Source organism: Crassostrea angulata, chromosome 7, assembly GCF_025612915.1.
Source record: "Crassostrea angulata isolate pt1a10 chromosome 7, ASM2561291v2, whole genome shotgun sequence".
NCBI lineage: Eukaryota > Metazoa > Mollusca > Bivalvia > Ostreida > Ostreidae > Magallana > Magallana angulata.
Window position 1 is genome coordinate 58,292,017 of NC_069117.1, and position 21,250 is coordinate 58,313,266.

Sequence of the window (21,250 nt, forward strand, 5' to 3'; positions counted from 1 at the left end):
TTGTTTATTCAGAGAGCGCCATCTATAAATTGCAATGGGAAGACAACTCCCTACAAATTCATGGGGGGGGGGGGGGTGGTGCAGATCCAAGAGTTGATTCGTTAGAAAGGAAACTGTGTCATTCATACATAAAAACAAACAAATTTTCATTTTCCCCCTTTTCACTGTGGCTTACAAATATGACATATTTGATAATGCCACTTTCTCAACATATCATTTTATTTTTGGTCAAATAAAAAAAATTAAATATTCAATATCATATCCTATAAGCATGAGAAAAGAAATTGTTGAAATTTGAACAATTACTTATTTTATCTGGTGCATTCTACCGTATCTTTTTAAAAGATAAGAGTACCTTCATCCTTGTAATGTTGTTGAGCAAATTCCATAATCCGCCACTGAGGGAAACAAGGGGAATAATTCCTATCTGTTAACTGTAGTTAAAGATGGCGACTCAGAGTACACCGGACGAAAAGAATATGGATTGTAGTTGATATCTGTAAGTTAATGCTAATTTATTTGATATATCATTTTTAAAGTACTTCTTCTTTACCAACTTTTTATTATTTTTCATTGTTGGGTCAAAGTTGGTGTACGAGCACGAGTTTGTTCATTAATCGATGACAAACTACGGCATTGCTAAATCAGCTTTATGTGACATGTGTTGACATTGATAGCAAGGCTGTTCAGTTATTTATTATGGCTTTGATGTGTACAAGAATTGTCAAAGTTATGATGTACGATTTATGTTACGAAATGACCTAAAGAGTCAGATTTATATACTAAGGCCCATTGTACAGTTGTACTGATAATAACATTATTTATATTCAATGTATACAAATTAGATTTGATATGAACATTATTAATGAATGTGCTACTTCGATATGTTCCATTTTTGATGTACATTTATAGTAGAAAATCACGATGACCCACATAATGACCTCTCCCCCCTTTCATCCCACTCAGTGAATAGCATGGAATACACAGGTGATATGACAGAGGTGTGGTCCTAATACACAAAATGAGACATACATCAAAATGACTCATTTGTTAAATTTTATTTATTTCTTATACAAACTAAGATTTTCACCCAAAAAATTACAGCAATGACTTAAATTAGATTCATCTTTATTAAAAGCTGTTTATTGAGCTGTTGAGTGTGTATTGTAATGGCAATGTATTGATACTCAGTGAATCATCAAAGTCATAATCCATTTTTATGCCTATTGGCACAATCAACAGTTCTCCCAATTGGCAATTTATATACACACAATCCCAATGGACACCAAGCATTTTAAGTGAAATTGAATTGATCTAGCTTGGCATGAAGTTGTGAAGATAGATGTATTTTGTTATTTTATTTATCACATGTCTGCAGTGCATATATACAGATCACCATGATAATAGTGACAGATGCTCTTCCACCTCAGCTGGATTCTATAGTAAATGTATTGAATGCAGGGTAATTTAATTGTACTTTTTAAATTCATTACACATGGTCTGATGGTCTGATTTCATTGATCCAAGCTGACCAGTGATACTTCATTGCTCATATCTCTCATTTTGATCCACCAATTGAATATAGTGTGTGCCTTTTCATGTTAAATCCATATTTGTTTTATCTACCCAAGTCCTTTTAATGTTTAGCATGCATTAATTGATGGAATTGCTTCACTGATATTGATATTCATTCAGCAAACAACAGAGTTGGGCTCAATGAATCTATTTAAGAAAATTAAGACATCACAATATGTATTAGAGCAATATAATATTTTTTTATATTTCACCACAAGATAAGACCTACTTCAAAAGTTAGTCCTTGCATGTCTAAGAATTTCGGGCCCATTAGGCCCAGAGAACTGGGAGGGGGTGGTGGAAGATAATACATTTTAAGAAAGTTTGTTTAGTTTTGTTAAAGCATGATTGTTTTTTGATCAATCAGAAATCATTTGACAAACACAAGCCAAGTTCAGTCCCAGGTTGGAGAGCACTCTATCAAACTACACAGTGCATCAGCAAGGGAGCTTACTGATGCATCACTGATAGCAAACACAGAGAAACCCTCATCCCTTGTTACTGGCAGACCTAGTCATAAACAATCCCCTCCTAATAAATATTGCATTTTAACAAATGAAGGTTTCCCCGTATCATTTCTACAGAGCGTGCAATATTGATGGAGTGTTTTTAAAGACTATGGGATAACTTTCATGTATTACAACCATTAAAGATAGTTTATAAATGAGGTATGTTCTAGCTATTACTCCAATGGTTTAATGGATGTGATTGTAGATAGATACTTGTAGAGATCTCGAGGAAATAGCAATAGTTAGTGGTAAAACCAGGGTTTATTAATTTGTATAGATCTGAAGCTTGAAAACAGATCATGATTGGTATCAAGGATTCTGTGTCTGTTCTGGCAAACTCACTTGATGCAATCTATTGATGTTTTATGTTATAATTGTCAGAATTCACATTCATAGTAAATAGTGATAACACATTTAATGATATTCACCTGTAGGTGCAATTATACAATGCCTAATCCAGTTTCAGAAAATGCTATTGAGAGTTAGCAAATTGAAAATTTTCTTCTGCTTAAAATTCATTGGGTTGAGTAACCTTTTATTAGTGAGGCATGTAGCCAGCATTCTCATTTCATTTTCTTAATCTCCTTCCGTGAGAACTGGAATCTTTTTACTTGAATATATGTTCATCACTGTCTTTCTGTGCAAATTGTTTCTGAACTGTTGTCTTGATTTTCAAGTGCACACATTTTTTATTGATATACATCTTGTGTGGGTAATTCCTGTTGCGTTATGCCCACTTCTTTAATCTCGTTGTCCTGTATTTAATGACTTTTATGTAATCATCTCTAACACATTTCTGCTTTCAGGGCTGTGGAGTAAGGTTGAGATAAAACATTCAGGATGTCCAGCAATATCTCGCCAGTCAAAAGTTTGCCACTTCTCAATGCTTCACCAGGATCATCTCGCAAGATATCTCAAAACAACTCGAGACATCAGTTCAGACACAGCGAATCTGATTCTGACTCGGTAAGTACCATATCAACTCACTGAAAGCAAAACTCTCGTAGATTGAATAAAATGGTCTGTAACAGTTTACCTGTAAAGTACTCCAGGTGTATACCAGGTATATCGTTTGACTTTGAACCAGCATACAGAATATAGAAGTGAAGGTAGATGATTGAAACTGTTTTTAAACCCATTTACAGTCCCTCAACACTGCCACTGATTTTATTCGTCAATATTTCATTTCTGATTGATCTACATGAAATAAACAATGCCCTTGCAACTGCTTATAAAGACTGCAAGGATTTATGTTTGATAGAGACCCACTTATGTCTTTAACAGTTTTTGATCTTACAGTACTTAAGGAAAGGAAAAGATTTGAGTTGAAGTGTTTTTCTAATTTACAACTATTTCAAATTGTAAGTTATATCAGTTTCAAAGGTATATATATTGCACTGTTCGAATGCATTATCTAACTAATAATTCAGTCTCTGTTATTTCGTAAAGCACTCTTGGTTTAAAATTTTGTTGCACATTATATTGTGTTAATAAGATAATTGAAGTATTTTGTACTGATGATGGAAGATTCATCATCACAGCCAAAGTATTGATGCATTAAGTAACCTGAAGTTTTAATCACTAAGGGCTCTATAAGCAGGCATGAAGTCAGATTTCTGATTTGGTGTGAACAGCTGAGTCAATAAAATAGCCATTGATGAAATATGTTCAGATTTTGATATTGATTTTCTTCATAGAAATTATTTTTTTTTAAATTTTCATAATTCTCAGATATTGTAAACCCTATATATTTATCTTTGCTCATGTTTGTCAAGATTTTTGCTAAATAATAGTTTTGGGTTATGAATACACAGTCACATTCAAGATGTTTGAGACTTTTAACCCATGTTTGGTTTAACTTCAGAGGAGGAAGGTGGCTGGCCTATCTGTCAGCTCTATAAGTAAAGCCCTCATGCATGAGAAGGCTGTTCTTCAGCTTTATCCAGTGATGTGTCAATAAAGTAATGAATGCTCAGAGCAATGCTCCCACTGCAAGGGGCAAATGGCTGTTCATGAATTTTTTTGTCAACAAGTTCAACAAGTAGCCTACAAAAGGTTTACATTTTTACATATTGTTTGGTGAAAATGAAGAATTATCTATATTAAGTAATACACTTGCACTCTGAAATAGGAAATCTTAGGTTTTTGTAAACTCATCCTTCATCCTGATTGAATATCATGAAATTTACTTCCTTAAATCCCCGTCTGTAGGTAAACTTTGACGAGCTGTCCGTTGTGTTGAGTCAGTGTGTGGGATAGGGGTGTCGGGCCGGACACTGTCGTTGGTTAATTGGCAGGGGTCTCCGTGAGGCGCGTGTTGATTGTGTTTTACAGGTGTTAAGTTGTAATACACTGTCCTAGGAATGCTACATGGCAAGCAGGAGTAAGGTCAGTGATTGAGACATCCTGTAATACGTGACAGTGTGTGTTATTACAGCTCTCTGTTTTTCTTCTCTCTATCATGTCTATCAGGACAGACCTTCTGTATCTCAAATTCCCTATGATCATGACAGATAGAAAATATATTGATGGAAATTTGTGAAGAAGAAAACAGTGCAGTTTGTAATTAATACTTTGATAGTAAAAAAGTTATTCCCTGACTGATGGACTTAGACTGTGTACATCCAGGCTTAACAGAGGTTGTCAACCTGGGAAATAGATTGACTTGGTTGTTTACGGAAATGAAATACATGTATACTCGATTCTAAGTTTAGACTTTGATCATGAATCTCTCTGTGAAAACTGGTGTCATGTTTAAAGTCTCTTGTTCAATTCACTTTCACGGGAAATATTCATATACATAAAACAATAATATTTCCTTAGTGTTGCTTCATCCATGACATGTACTGTCTATGTACCAGTAAATACAAGGCCTAGTGTGGTGCATGCTCAGTACTTTTCACATTTTATGACTGTACAAATGGCATGTACCTTCCCCATCTCCTTAGCCTTCAGTATGTGAGAGGAAGTTGCCAAGGATAAAAACGAACCCATTGTGAGCTTTCAATGTGTTGAACATCCTTTTTCACTTAAATATTTTCATTCCACATTCTGTATCTTCCTAAGATTGATTACACAGACATTCACTAGATCCCTATTTATAGAATCTTCTAGTGATTATCTGACAATGAAAAATGTGGACAGGAAAAAAGAATTGGATAGGAAGTCACAGGTTTGAGGAAGTCTTAATGTAATGCTTTTAGGGTGGTTTTTTTTTCTAATCAAGATGAAGTATGTAAAAATTGTTTATGTTTCCCAGATTATAAGATAAATAGTTGTAACTTATTGTATTGTTTAGAATTCACATGAAAACTAGACTGGAATCTGTGATGGCACTAACTGTGGAATCTGTGATGGTATAACTGTGTTGGTTTGTTTGTAGGATGGGTCAGATGATGTATCGATCACAAGCTCTCAGGTGGACAACAGCAAAAGCTCCGCCCCCGAGAGACAGAACAGTACACACAAATCAACCTCCAGTAAAAAGTCCCGCAAGTCTCGGAAAACGCGACACCATGACTGGGAGATTCTGGAAGGACTGAAGGATGGGGTGCGGTGTGACCAGAAACCTGAGAAGTTCTGTGGCTTCTTGATGAAGCGACGGCGCTGGCCGCTCAAAGGATGGCATAAGGTATGATACAATCATATACAGGTGCGTTTATGGTATATTAAGGTGCAGGTGGTCACTCAGGGTATGATGAGGTGGCTGTAGTCTTAATACTTGATGTAGGAATCCACCCCCAACAAAATTAGTCCAGATTTATCCTTGCATGTTCTTGTGGTTCCTTTAACGGAAATTAATTTAAAATGATTCAAAATCATGATTTAGATTATGTTGAATGTTGTGTTAGTTAATTGATTTAAAAAAAAACCTGATATACATTTCTGACTAATATATAAGACATTGTCAAATAACAATCATATGTATACTGTTACACAGAGTGTTCTCCAGCTACAGTACTGTAGTCTATAATGTATTTAGGATCTTTTGTCACTTGTATAGAATTTTCACATTAATTATGCAACATGATGAGACATAAACATTGAGGCATCCGATATCCTCCTCTGTACTAAACAGCATGAACACAGTGCTTCAGTTTGTTGCTTCTGATCTCTGTAATCTCTGGTGTTCATTTGTTATATCTGGAAAGCTCATTTTGTCATATTGTTCCCTAATATAAATTGCATCTCCCGTTCAGAAAACCTTGACAAAGAACAGTCGAACAATTTTCCATAAATTGAGCACTTGTCTACATATCTGCTCCCACATCTTATTCGTTTTTTGTGCATTCTCATAATTTTGTTTATTCATTGTTTAAAAATGTATCTACAGTATATATTTATAATTAAACTTACACCTGGCATCCCTGTATGATATGTACTGTGGATGAACATACTTCTACATACTTCTAGGCCCCATATATCTACTAGCTGGTATGTGGGTAGTTAATGATTTAGATTATAGTAAATACACAGTACAATCTTTTTCAGAGATACTTTGTGGTAGAGAAGGGCATTGTTTACTATGCCAAATCCCCCTCAGATGTAAGTATCTCTATTTCCTTTTTAATGTTTAAACAATATCCAATTCAATGTTCACATAAAAGGATGCTTGCACTTCATAATGCTTTTAATCAACTAATTGCATTTCCAAGCATGTTGGTGGATTGATTGAAGTTAATTAATGACACCTGTCATATTGATAATTCAAAGACTCCTATTACACAAATACTAGTACCCTTACTGACATTATTTGTTTGGCTGTAATGGAACTGTGCTGAAAGACAGCAGTTTGGGTGAAATAAAACAACTTATAGCTTTCATCATGGCCACTATCTTGTGTGTTGCTTCTTCTCACAATAAAACACTAATTCAACTGTTCTTGCTTAATGATAATTAAACCAAAAACAGGTAGTGTAAAAAGACTTGCTCCAATTATTAATCATGCTAACAGTTTTAATGGAACACTCAGCAAAATTATGAGTGTGCTTATTTATGTATGTTTGAGGTGCCGTCATATTAATTTACTTTTTCATACTATGACCGATGACTTAAGCATTGCAATTTAGGTTAGAGGAATATCATATCGGTTCTCAGGAAATCTCAAAGACAGATCTTTCTGCAGAAAATGCTGACTAAAAATCAAATATGAAATAAATGCAGGAGACATTTTAATGATTGTTTCTGGTACTTAAAGAATTTAATTTCTAGTATTCAAGCATTTCAAGTGAAGGAATTTGTTGTTGAAGATATTTTAAGGTGATTTGTTCTAATTTCTGTTCCTGTACAGATACAGAAGGGGAAGTATCATGGCGTCATTGACACAGGGCTGGCCGTGGTCTCCTACAAAAATCCACGACGGATCGACATAGACGCTGAAGATATCGTGTATCACCTTAAAGTGAGTTATATGGAGTACTGCAGCTTCCATTTGAAGAATTATCACTTTGTAAATAGTGATACTCATAGAGTTATTGACCCAGTACATGGCTTTTTTTGGCTGTTGTGAAAATAAGATTATCTCAGAACAAACTATTTATGATGTTTGAATACTATTATCAGATTACGGCTTAATAAATATGCTTTGAATCAATGATACATTTAGTTCTAATGATTATTGAATTGAGTTTTTTTTTATAGATGAAAGACAAGAAGATGTTTGACGAGTGGCTAAATGTCTTCAAGCACCATCGACTGTACAGACAGCATGAGATTGCATACGGTACAAAGGAATCCCCCAAACTAACAGAAATTACCTCCCCTGTAGAAGATCTGAACAGGCCTTTCTCTCCAGGTACATAAATCCACAGTGTTGTTCTAGATTTATCCACTTTCTTTTGATATTATTCATATTTCTAAAGATGTCTCCTGAATCTCTTAAATCTTGAGAATCCAATTCAAAAAACTTTATTGCCCATTAAAAATATAGGAAAATTATTAATGGAACTTACCAAAGTATGAAATAGTTAGATATAGTTGCAACCAGAAAATTGATCATTATGCATACTTACACTTAACATTTTTTATTTGCAATGTAACATTCACTCATGAGAATGAATAAGTTAAATATATAGTTTGTCATGATGTTTTGTGTGAGCAGGTATGAATCTACCGGGGTCCCTCAAGAGGGAGAGACATTTGATGGGCTCCAGTGAGGTGATCCCAGTCATGAGGAAGTCCAGCTTCAAGAACCAGAGCTCGTCCCAGGGGCGGGTCGCCACCTGGCTCCTGGACACTGCCGGATTTGAACAGTGCAGTAAAGGTGTGTACAAAGTAATGGAACAATGCTGTTTCAAAATTGTGTTTAGTATCCCCCTCAATCAGGCTTGTGAAAAAGATATTTTTATCCCGGTTCTAATATGCTGTAACACAGTTGTGATTATAAAGCAATAACTTACCACTATGAATTATCGCTAAGGAGGTATGGGGCACCTATCAATATTAATGTGGATAAAAATGCTGCACTATAATCAAAATATTTTCACTGGTTTGAATTTTCAAATTTTTACAATATATGACTTAAAAACATGTTATAAAAGTTTATAAAAATTGTTGGAAAGGTAAAAATCATAAAAGCTTTAGTGGGATTTGAACTTGACATACTGTACAGATTTCTAGTTACAGCTCCAAAAATCTGGTTCTGTCTAAAAATCATAAAAGCCCCAGTGGGATTTGAACTCTTGACATACAAATTTGTAGTTACAGCTCTAACTGAGAGTGCTATGCTGGTAGGTAACCGTTTTGGGAAAGAAAACATCTTTAAAATTATACTTGATTTTATTGTTTATTTTGATAGGAAGAATGTCACAATATGGATGTGTCCCATACCACCTTAAATTGACTCATAGATATCACAATGAGGGCCAATTTGTTAGATAAATCATTTCAATTGTTTGATAGAAGTTATTTGATAGTGCTTGTAAGGACTGTCTTAATGCTTAACATATTTAGAAGAAATATTCTTAAAGATTCAAATAAAAATTGTGTTAAAATATAGCAGCATTGTAAAATTCCTATATTATAATGAATGGTCCTGTTAAAATGAATGCTGAAATGAACTTGGTACAATGTGAGACAGGCTTTGCTGTTGTTGATGATTTTGTCAAATCTGAACTTATCTACAGAGATGAAGGACACTCAGAAACTACTGTGTGACCTTAGAGAGGATCTACATCTGCTGAAAAATCTTCCTCTAGCTTCAACCCAAGAGGTCAGTAGATTCTGTGTATGCGTGAACCATTTCTGAATGACAGTTTGCATGTATATATTAAAATGTATTTCAAAAGATTGCTTATTAATGAAACAAAAAAAAGAGAAACATTTTTATATTTATTTTGTTTTGTGTGTCATATTAAGATTAAAGAACCAGAGATTGCGGACAAGAAGAAGTTGAAGGTTCTGGGACTGAAGAGCTCCAGAAAGAGAGATAAGAAGAGTGACAGCTCGGTCGTCACCGACAGCAGTCCCGTATGTACTGTGTATCTGTCAATGGTTTTGATGCAAATCTCTGGCAAAAACAAACAGATCAATAAAGTCACTGATTTTATCTCATAAAGTACTGAATCTGGTGTTGTTTAATTTTGCTAGGAATACTTTTGCTATCATTTTCTTATTTGTTCATATTAAAGTGAAAGCATTTATGATTAAAATTGCATGCAAAGTGGTTAGGATAAATAGAATATTTATATTCACCTGACCTTATCAGTGACTGATCTCCAAAACAATTTGAAAGTTTGAAATCTTAAACATCTTATTGATAACACTCATTCAAAACTGTGTCTTATTTCTGGAACGGGGATAACTTTCAGACCACAGCAACTCCCCCCTCCCCGGGGATTGATACTGTCCAGATGAGGAACAGCAGCTCTAACCCAAATCTAATCCAGTACGCCAACGACCACACCAACCGTCCCCGCAGCATGCCAGACCATGTGATCGTCTCCAGTGCCCACGAACAGCACATCAACGAGATCAAGCTGAGGGAGGATTTCTGTACCAAGGCGGACAAAGGTCAGTGTCAGCTCACCTGTCTACAGGTATCATGGGGGGGATCCAGAGTTATGTACCAAGGCGGACAGAGATCAGTGTCAGCTCACCTGTCTACAGGTATCATGGGGAGGATCCAGAGTTATGTACCAAGGCGGACAGGGGTCAGTGTCAGCTTACCTGTCTACAGGTATCATGGGGGGGGATGCAGAGTTATGTATCAAGGTGGACAGAGGTCAGTGTCAGCTTACCTCTCTACAGGTGTGAGGGGAAAGTCAGCTCTGTCTGAACTGTGTTACCAAATGAAGGGTTGACTGTCAAAGGAGAAGTGATCTACATTAATTGTTTAATTTGTAACCTTTCCTCTTGTGAATATGGTATTTGGTTCACAGTTGAGCGAGGATATTGACTGAGACAAAGTTTTATTCAGGATCTTCAAGATATATTCATTGACATCATTTTACTTGTAATGTGTGATCTTTGTAGTTCACCAAGAGGTTTTTACATTATTTACCTGTTACTTGTACCAATGATTTTTGTAGTTCAACATTTACCTGTTACCTGTGATCCTTGATGTACAACACTTTACCTGTTACCTATTATTTTGTAGTTCATCATTTACCTGTAACCCGTGTTCTTTGTAGCATGTCATTTTACCAGTTACCTGTGATATCTTTGTAGTTCATCAGAACCTGAAGTCCTTGCTACACATCATCACCACAGAGAGGGAGCGACTGAAGACGGCACTGGAGATGGACAGCGACCTTGCCCTGCCCTCCAGCGCTGTAGTCAGCTTGAAGCAGAACCTGCATGAGGTAAGGGTCCTACAGAGTACAGTCCTTGTGACCTAGTTAGTTTAAGGTGATACTGTTGAAGAAGGAATTGTTGTGTTTTGCAGGCTATCCGACAGAATACAGATCTTAAGGCAAGGCTGAGTAGGATCCATGCAGACTCTTTGGTGACGTCGTATCCGGACATCAAACAGACACCCTCATCTCCCATAATGTCTCCTAACAGTGAACACAGGGTTAGTCATACTCCATGATAAACCTTAAACCTGTTTCAATCCAAATGTATGTGTTTGTTAATGCTTATGAACAGTAATCAATCAAAGGAAGTGAAAGTAGATACTTGTACATGTATAATAAATTTTAAAAATATAGTTCTGTTTAATATGTAAGGTTTTTGTGGCCATTATAGAGCTGAGTTTTTCCATTTCATATTTCTTTGATAAAATAATCAATATGAGTACATTTGCTGTTGTTGATGCTTTGTGTGTAATTTGCAGGACCATTCAAACCTGACCAAGTCTACATCCCTTGACACCTGCTCTATGTCCGAGTATTATGATGCAGAGGAGGAGAACAGGTCTGGGTCAGAGTCCTCATCAGAGGTCAGTGGTATTAAATAATTGTTATAGTATGAGGACCAAGTGTCTGGGTCCTCATCAGAGGTCAGTGGTATTATTGTTGTAAAATGAGGACCAAGTGTCTGCACACTCATCAGAGATCAGTTATTGCATTATCATTGTAACATGGGGATATAGTGTCTGGGTCCTCATCTGTAACATTGATTCCTTATCAGAAGTCAGTTGTTTTGATGTAATCAAGTTGTAACATATGGAACAATAAGTTGGAGTCATGTTTTTAATAATAAAAGTCACTCAGTTCAACTTTTAAATGTAGATCAAGTTTCTTAATCAGATTAAAACAACATTGAATTCAGTTGTATTCAGTGCTGTAACGCAGGACTTGATGATAATCAAGGTCTTGTTTTCTTTCAGAGGACAGATGAGGACGACATCTCCAGTGAGAATGATGACACAGAGTACAATGCAGCCCAAAGCGGTAAGTTTCTCCCCGGTCAGGGATTTGATTGGCCCCGAGTGTTGATATTGTGAACCTGAATAAGTCATCGTTGTAACCTGTCCTGTGTTAGTATTGATTAATTGTGTTTGACTTGTTGTAGTGTACTGTCTTATTTTGGATAGAAATTGAAACTGAAATCTGGTTAAATTTTAAATTGTAGCAATTGTATGGGTTTCTCAATTGAAATTGTTTTCAATGTAATTTTAATTTCAAGCTGTAATATCAGCAATAAATTACACATTTGGATGCAATAATTAAGTATCTACTCTTTTTGATGTTTTAAAAAGTAATCAAAGTCAATCTGAATTGAAAGCTTCCTGATATTTCCCCTATCTATGTATTGTACAGTGTATTGTTTGTTGTGATGTTCTCTGTATATAATGGATACCGGTAACATTGGAAAAGTGTGTGATTGTTGTCACAGATTTGATGTTGTAAGGTAGTACGTAAATGTTACCCCAGACAAAATAGTTTCTGATATATCAATGTTGTTGTTTGTAAATGCCTCACAGATTTTCTAGATGGTAAGTTTGATTTTCAGCTTATAAGATATTCAGATTTATTAATCCTCAGCACTCCAGTACTGTAGAGTATTCATAGCTCTGATACTTGGTTTGATCAGTTGTTATTACAATATTTTGATTTTCACTGGACATCTGCACTAACATTATTCTTTGAATTGGTGAAACTGTTTGTGAAGTGCTGAGACAATGATTTCATAAGATTTTCATGTTGTCTGGAGTTCTGAATCAGTAAATTTATTGATTTAATCATTTTAATAATTACACATACTTGTCCATGTAACATTTGAAGGAGTAGGGTGATTTAACCATGCATCGGACACATACCTTGGATCGGACAACTTTGTTTATAAATATACAAATAAATGTGCATGCGCTCATGTGTTGTTTCGTATATTCCTGAATTAGAACAAATGAACTTTATCATTATTAAGAATTTGACAGTCACATTGTCAAAGAAATAGCAATATAGACATCGTAAAATGACATCAAATACGCCATTATTGAAAATTTAGTTACGAAGATTTTACACTAAAGCATTATTTGAATGTTGTGCGTTTGATTGTGAATTAGTGAAAATGCACTCTCTGCCTAAAATAAATAGAAAGAAGTAAGTTTTGAAACAAAATTTGATTAAAATAAGTCCAAGAAATTTGAACAATTAATGTCAAGGTCATTATTGCACCTTATGTTCATTTCACCATGGATCGGACAAAAGTTAATCATGCATCGGACAGTTTTCACTGCATGATTTTTTCTAATAATATGGATATTATGTGCCCATCCCTTGTGATATACTTTAAATGTGAAGTAAAATATAAATTAAAAAAATAATTGATACAAACATTTTCCTCAAACCACTTAAAAATCGAGTTTTACGGACAAACCCTTTTTAGTCCAAAGTTCCTGTAGGAGCTGGCACGATAAAGAACCCCTTATGATAAATATTCCTTTAAACAGAAGCACTAGTCTAAATTCCTATATGTAGATTTAAGGACTTACATTAAAAGAAATATGATTTGCAATTGAATAAATTAATATTTCCGAACCTTTGTATTTTTGCATTAAAACCAGAAAATGTTGTTATTTTTAATCTCTACTGTACTGCTATAGCTGTCCGATGCTTGGTAAATATTGTCCGATCCATGGTGAAATAGTTCAACGCTTCATTAATTTGCTTTATTTTCTACATTTTTAACAATTTCACAATTTTTTCTTCAATAATTAAGCAAGGGGAAAACCTGCAACTTTTAAAACAAGTTTTATTTATATTTGGACGATATTTGATGCGTGAACAAAGGGAAAAATCCAAAGGTGTCCGATGCATGGTGAAATCACCCTACTGTATGTAACAAATACTCACATGTATATTATTTAGCTTATACATTTTTCTTTACACACTTTAAGATGCATGTAATGATATTTATGAAATATTATAGTAATACATCTTATAATTTGTAACAGTAAGTCATAAGTAATCAGATTTTGAAAATAGAAAAAGTTCAAAATACATGTATGTTTACACTCACTTGCTATGTGTATCAGTTTTTTCTTCTTTTTTCCCATAGATCTATATTACATTGAAAACAAACCTAATTCTTAAAATCTGTTCAGAAATGAATTTGGAACAAGGAACAATTTTTTAAGAGAAAAAAATAGCTAATATTATTGAAATACATGTACATGAATATGTAATGAAAAGATTTATAAATTATCTACTTTTGGCATGTGAGTGTGTTTTGTACTAAGAATTTTATATGCACAGTAACAATTTCAAAACAGTCAATATTACCATACAGAAGTTGCCTATTCATGAAGTTATGTGTAGGTAAAACAGCAAGATCTAACAATTACATCCTGTGACAAAACAAACAGGAATTGTTTGTCACTGAGTAAATAGTCTATCAGGTGGTACACTGTATATCCAAGTTACTAGTATTAGCTCATCTGTTGCCTTTACCATCAGTGTTGATGTCAGAATTTTTAAATTAAGTTGAATTTCTTTAGGACTTATGTTGAAGTTTTTCTTTGATTTTGTAGATAAGTGTAGATTATTAATTTTTTTCATTATATCGACATGTATGTTCCAGGGATGGGGTAATTGAAAAAAGTATTTGTAATTGAGTGTAATTAATTACTTTTTTGAACATACTATGTTCACTCAAAATCTACCATTATTTTTTTTACACCTTGCAGTTTATTACACAACACACTTAGAGCCGCTTAATAAAACAAGTTTATTTGAAACCTAATGAAATGAATAACAGTACATTCTGAAGAGACTTGCATGACTCAAGGCCCATGCTAGGTTTTTGGTTTCTCTCTTCCAGTATCAGAAGACCAACTGTCTGTGTCGTTTGAGACGGGACGTCGATCCAAACTTCCTGTTCCCAAGCCGGACTCCGGGGACATCAGTTTGTGGAACATCCTGTACAAGAACATTGGGAAGGACCTGACCAAGATCTCCATGCCTGTCACTCTGAATGAACCACTGAGTATGCTGCAGGTCAGTGGGTCAATATGAAAAGGCGGCGTACAACTAGTCACTGTTATAGAATCATATTCTGTATCATATATTATGTTCGTCCTGCAATGCAATAAGCAAAGATTAAGATTTTACAGTAGATTTTTGAGGGAGAAAATGACATCTTTATAGAGTAAAACAATTTCTTTGATTTTATTATGTAATATATTTTATATGAATTATGATTTTTAAATAACAGATATCTACAGCTACGTGTATATAAAATTATTAGGAATTTACCCACTAGAAATGTATTGGCTCACAGCAACAGCTTATCTTGTATTAGTCATCATTTAAAGTTGCAAAATAAAATATGATAAGGAAATAAAAAATAAATCACAGAATAAAACTTTTACAACCAGACTAACATCGTCATTGTCTGCAGCAGGCTCCACAGCCATAGAAGTAAGAACAGCTCACTTCTGATCTCAGTCTCACATTTCCACAATATATACAGTGTATGCTTTATGTAAGAGTGAGACTTGGATCAAAAGTTTTATAGCCCTGATACCAGTACTTTATACAGCTTAGGACTGTAAGTTGTTGTTGACATATTGTAGAGATTATGTGAGGAGATGGAATACAGTGAATTGTTGGACCGAGCCGCAGAAAACCAGGACCCCTACCAGAGAATGGTCAGAATCCATAGCTACATTTAATTAGATAACTACAGACTGTTAGTCTTGATTCTGTAATTCTCAGTCTACTACTGCTCCTCTCTATGTGTTTTTTCTCTCCCTTAGATCTGTATAGCTGCTTTTGCTGTCAGTGGGTACGCTAGTTCTGGGTACCGAGCAGGACACAAACCATTCAACCCTATCCTGGGGGAAACCTACGAGTTAGTGAGGGACGACAAGGGATGGAAGTTCGTGGCTGAACAGGTAACCAGGTGTTGCAGCAAAACTTGAATAATTTTCTCGAGAATACTGGTAGTTCTTTCATTAAAACATCGTTATTACGTGTACTTATAAGAAACACACTTGGCAATGCAGGTTTTTGTTAAATGAAATTATTTTCATTATGATAGATTAACAGTTAATATAATAAAGTGAATTAGGAATACTTAACAGCTGCAAGTTGCCTTAGGTGTAGGTCCTCAGAAGACTAATAAAATGATGAAGCTTTCTGAGTATGTTATGACAAAACATTTTGTGCTTTACTGTCCAGTGTATGACAATCTTCGATTTCAATATTTTGATATTTTTAATGATAAATTATACTCTGATAGTGATCCCATTAAAGATATTGTTAATCCATGTAATTATAATGCTACAAAATGTCTATGTGTCTACTAAGATAAATGATTTATGCAGAGATAACAGTTTTAGGGACTATAAAAAATTGTATGAAATTGTTGTGCATGCTATAGCCTTTAAATTATAATATTCTTTTGTCTGTCATTTGATTTCATTTTGACTGTATGCCAACATGGTCATGTCAATTAACTGAATTGAATTGTCATAAGTACTTGTGTATTGACAGGTGAGCCATCATCCTCCGGTGTCGGCCTGTCACTGTGAATCCAAGAACTTCTCTCTCTGGCAAGGTGGGTGGCTATGTATCATAAAATCTGCATTCTTTAAAATTACATTTTCATTTCACCAGAAGGATATTTTTACATAATATGTTTACTTTTCAGATACCAGAATAAAAACCAAATTTTGGGGGAAATCGATGGAGTTTCAGCCTGTGGGACACGTGAATGTTTATCTGCCAAAGTAAGTCACAAATATTGTATCTCCTGGTAAAATTGTCCAGTTTTATGTAGGTCAAATTTTGTAGTTCCCCTGTACTTTAGTCAAGAAAAAAAGTATCTAATACATGTATATATACTTTATACACTGACATTATAATATTCATGGTTTGTGGATATACATGTATGTAAATTACTTGTAAAAACAGCTCGCAAATGTCAATAATCCCTTTAAACATCTGTTTATCGATAACTAAATAGTTGTGAGGATGATGAAATAAAGGAGATCTATTTTGTTGTTGGTATTTTACACAGGTATAAAGAGCATTATTTATGGAACAAAGTGACAACCTGTGTCCACAATCTCCTGGGGGGTCAGCGCTGGGTGGACCAGTATGGGGAAATGCAGATCAGGAACGGAGGAATCACCTGTAAACTCACATTTAAAAAGGTACGCACAAAAAGATATATACACATCAGTATTAATGTGAGTAAATGTACAGTGTAGATCGGTGTTTACGAAATATAAACACATTAACTCTAATCTGTAAAAGGCTAGACTTACTCTTAAGATAAATGTATATCAACACCTGCTTTATTAATTATAATCAGTGCACTCAATCTGGAAAGGAAGAAAAACATGAACATTCATATGTATTTTACCTTTAGTGGGATGTATTTTATTTGACTGTGAGTCAGTAGAACTAGGTACAGGTAATTACAGGTGTATGTATTGTTTTGTAGGCCACACAGTTCTCATCTCGTAGACATGAGGTGTATGGACAGATATTGAGTCCTGATGGAAAGGTTGTCCACAATTTGTTTGGGAAGTGGAATGAGGCTCTGTATTACGGACATGCTCCAAGTTCCCGCTGTATATGGAGGCCAGGTTAGTGCCAATAATCAAAGAAACTCGCACACCACTACTGTATATATGTATAGGGATAATTTTAGTCTTAATTTTTTGCAAAGTTTGTGTGTAAGCCAGGTCAGCATCAACAAAAACTCCAGAAGACTCGTGTACCAAGTTATTTGTTCAACCTTTCATTATTGCTCCATTTAACTACATGTACTTGATGTAGTCACTGTAGTAAACAAAGTACTGAAATACTGACGGGAGTTGATTTTATTGATTATCATTTATTTTAAAATCAACTTATCTTGAGTGGCAATTAGTTTCTAGTTTGTATATAAATTATGCACTTTTTTATAATATGAATTTTAATTAGACTATTCATACAAGAATTTAGAGAAACCCCATATGAATCATGTTGTGTAATATTTAAAGATAGATTTCAAACTATGTGTTAGTAATCGAAACAATTCTAAAAATTGTATGGATCCAAGCACTATTGATATTGAACTCCAGTCTCGTTCAACCAGACTCTCAGCTGTCTCCGTTAATCTCCGACAAGCAAGAGAGCCTCTCCGTTTGTCGGAGATTTACGGAGACAGCCGAGCTTTTGGTTGAATGAGACTATATTAAACTCTGGCGTAGGAATACAGGAGACTACATGAATATCTAAATTGTTCGTATTATATAAAATCTTACTATTTTCAAAGTGTTTATAGAGAAGTTTCCTTGAAAAACAAAGCTTCAGCATACATTACATCGAAGTTTTCTATTATATTCAAGAACTAAGACTTGTCAGCGGTGATGATTTGTGCTTAGGTCCAAACACTGTTTCACTTTTGGTTTGTCAGAGTGACTGCATAGGAGAGTTAATTAAAATCAACTCCCAAAAATGACTTCCATATATACTAATATACTAGTATTTAAAATAGGCCAAGAATTTCTTACCTATATGTATACAGTGTAAAAATGACCATCATTCATTATTCATGTATTAATATGAACAGTTTGTGCATTGAAAAAAAAAATGGTTTGAATTTTCAGGAGCCATGCCTGATGATTATGAGCTGTACTATGGGTTCACTAGATTTGCCATTGAGCTGAATGAGTTGAATAAAGATGAAGCAAAGTTCCTGCCTATCACAGACACCAGATTCAGGCCAGATCAGAGGTGGGTAAAGTGAGCAATCAGGATTAGAGGGGGTTAAAATTAACTTTGAAAATGAGATTGTGTTATATGAGCAATAAGGATCAGAGGTGGAAAAGGTTAGCTACAATGGTCAAAGTTGTGTAAAGTTAGCTATGAGGGTAATTGATGGGTAAGCTAAGAGCTGAGGATCAAAAGTAGTTAAAATTTAAAGTAAAGTTAGGATAAGAGGTGGGTAGCTATAATGGTCAAAGGTGGATTAAGTTAGCAATGAAGATCTGAGGTGTGTATAGTTAGCTATAATGGTCAAAGGTGGCAATGAAGATCCCAGGTAGTAAAGCAGTGATGTAGAGACCCTGTATACTCCATACACAGTCAGTACAAGCTATAACTCTCTTTGAGCAATATGGCATCATTCTTGAGTATTATGATGTCATTTTTTTTTACCCAGAATAAAACTTATTTACCTAACCTTTTATTTTTATTTTTCATCATTTGCCATTTATACAAAGGCAGTCGGTAAGATATTATTAGTTACATCTTTGGAGTTGAACAAATATGGTTTATACGTGGCAGTAAATTCCATATGGGGCGAGAGCGGAGCTGAACGACCACAGATAAACCATATTAGGTCAACTACAAACCATGTTACTAATAATACAGTTGAACTTCATTATCTTGAACACTGATATCTTGATTACAATGGATATGTCAAAGGGATTTGTAAGTCCCAACCACTTATTTTTTAAGTATTTTTCACTCGATATCTCGAATACTCGGATATCTTGAAGTTTTTGAACAGTCCCATTTAGGTCGAGATAAAGAAGTTTGACTGTATATGGCTTAATTGATCATTCCTGATGGTGATGTAAACTCTCTTAAGGTTGTTGGAGGAGGGTGACATACAGGGATCAGAGGAGGAGAAGAAAAGGGTGGAACAACTCCAGAGGGATGAGAGGAAAGTACGGGAACAGCAGAAGATCAAATATGTGTCCCGCTGGTTTAGGTAAGAATTCCAGTAATAATACAAGATCATCACAAAAATACAAATTATTTAATTGATTTTGGTAAGAATTCTGGAGAAAGATGGAATAAGAATAACCTTCATAAATATATGTATTAGTAAAAGTTTTATTTACTAAGTTCATTAGATTTATTTTAACTTTTTCAGCAAAGTGGATGACAGTAAAGACCATGACTGCTATGAATTTAACTGTAAATATTGGGAAATGAAGAGAGACCCAGGGTTTGACAAACTTTCCCTTCCGAAGCTTTGGTGAAATGGAGAGATAATGCAGAGATTATTTATAGATCTACACATTTATCTACTTACTGCTCAGGATCTGTTAGTCGTCAGATTCATTGTTTAGTAGTTTCAGAATGAAGATTAGGAAATGATGATATTGTGTAACGAAATTCTGGAATAGAAATGTCACCTTTGATGCTCTATTAAGACATACTATTGAGGTTGTGGTGATCTAAAGACTTGATGCCAAGTCTGATAAGGAATAAACTCACTATTTAGGCTGTGGTGATCTAGAGACTTGATGCCAAGTCTGATAAGGAATAGACTCACTATTTAGGCTGTGGTGATCTAGTAACTTGATGCCAAGTCTGATAAATATTCATAATTTGGTGATCTAGAGACTGATTCGTATACCACAGAGTGTTTGTTTAGGTTCGGTAGTCTAAAAACTGGATCCTGAACCTCTGATAATCTATAGACTCCATGAGTTTAGCCTTTGAAAAACTTATCAATCACTTCTTAGACTCGGGGTACCTCAAAGTTTCCACTTCAAACATTGTGAGTTCATCGCCTTCAAAGCTTTCATGATCTATCATTATTGCTATCTATGAAGGTCATAGCAATTTAAGATTTGTGCTTTGATTTTACCTACACAATATTGAATTTCCAATATCTACCTGTGTAATAATAATCTAGACAAAGTTTTGCTTTTAAATATTGACTATAACACAATTATTGTATTGTCTTTATTAAACAACCATTTTGATGGGGTTATCACGTAGAATTATCAATTTATCATATACATGTACCTAGTTCCTTTTGTTGAATTCAGTACTTATTGCGAATGTTTGTAAGGGCATTCAATGAACAATACAGATCTTCAATACAATGTATCAGAATCTCAGATGGTCTCTTTTTTGTTTAACTTTTATAAATTTGTTTGAAATGGATTGTGTACTTTTATAAGTGAATATAAATTCTCCTCTTCGCGTTAGGTGCAATGTTGTAAAGTATTAATCATGTCTGCAGTGAAAAAGCTATCATTTATTGACTGACATATCATTTCTCTGAATCTCTCCTTAAATATTCTGATGATATGAATACACGTTTTGTTGTGATTTGCTTGTTATATTTATATTCCAGTGTTATTTCATTGTTATGCATTTTAGCATACAGATATGTTATGAACTGCATATTACTGCCTATGTACTGCATATTACCCCCAACAGAAGAATGGTTATAATACTATTACCGGATTGTTATTTATTTCTATCAGTGTATTATTAACAAAATTGTTATAACTATATTGTGCAATACGTACTAATATA

General features: G+C 34.5%; 1 protein-coding gene across 3 annotated transcripts; it reads left to right on the top strand.

Moving 5' to 3' along the window:
* Positions 1–430: 430 nt before the first annotated feature.
* On the top strand, positions 431–20,430 carry LOC128191641 (oxysterol-binding protein-related protein 6-like). Of its 3 annotated transcripts, XM_052863823.1 has the most exons (24): positions 431–499; positions 2,891–3,050; positions 5,467–5,715; positions 6,576–6,629; positions 7,375–7,485; positions 7,725–7,878; positions 8,185–8,346; positions 9,209–9,294; positions 9,441–9,551; positions 9,893–10,094; positions 10,752–10,885; positions 10,969–11,097; positions 11,359–11,463; positions 11,854–11,917; positions 14,790–14,965; positions 15,544–15,618; positions 15,727–15,864; positions 16,466–16,529; positions 16,623–16,701; positions 16,992–17,127; positions 17,421–17,565; positions 18,574–18,700; positions 19,560–19,682; positions 19,848–20,430. In XM_052863823.1, exons 2-24 carry the CDS (start codon positions 2,925–2,927, stop codon positions 19,954–19,956), a joined length of 2,859 nt encoding a protein of 952 aa, XP_052719783.1. In that variant the 5' UTR covers positions 431–499; positions 2,891–2,924; the 3' UTR covers positions 19,957–20,430. The 3 variants fall into 3 exon arrangements, with proteins under 3 accessions (XP_052719783.1, XP_052719785.1, XP_052719784.1); XM_052863825.1 differs by lacking the exons at positions 431–499; positions 2,891–3,050 and adding an exon at positions 4,148–4,472; XM_052863824.1 differs by lacking the exons at positions 431–499; positions 2,891–3,050 and adding an exon at positions 4,529–5,256.
* Positions 20,431–21,250: the final 820 nt, after the last annotated feature.

What these genes read in the sequence shown, in the direction of transcription:
- LOC128191641 (XM_052863823.1), top strand. Translation starts at nt 2,925, where the DNA reads ATGTCCAGCAATATCTCGCCAGTCAAAAGTTTGCCACTTCTCAATGCT. An exon ending in GAACTTCTCTCTCTGGCAAG is followed by an intron (nt 16,530 to 16,622) that starts GTGGGTGGCTAT and finishes TTTACTTTTCAG; the next exon opens with ATACCAGAATAAAAACCAAA. An exon ending in GTAAACTCACATTTAAAAAG is followed by an intron (nt 17,128 to 17,420) that starts GTACGCACAAAA and finishes ATTGTTTTGTAG; the next exon opens with GCCACACAGTTCTCATCTCG.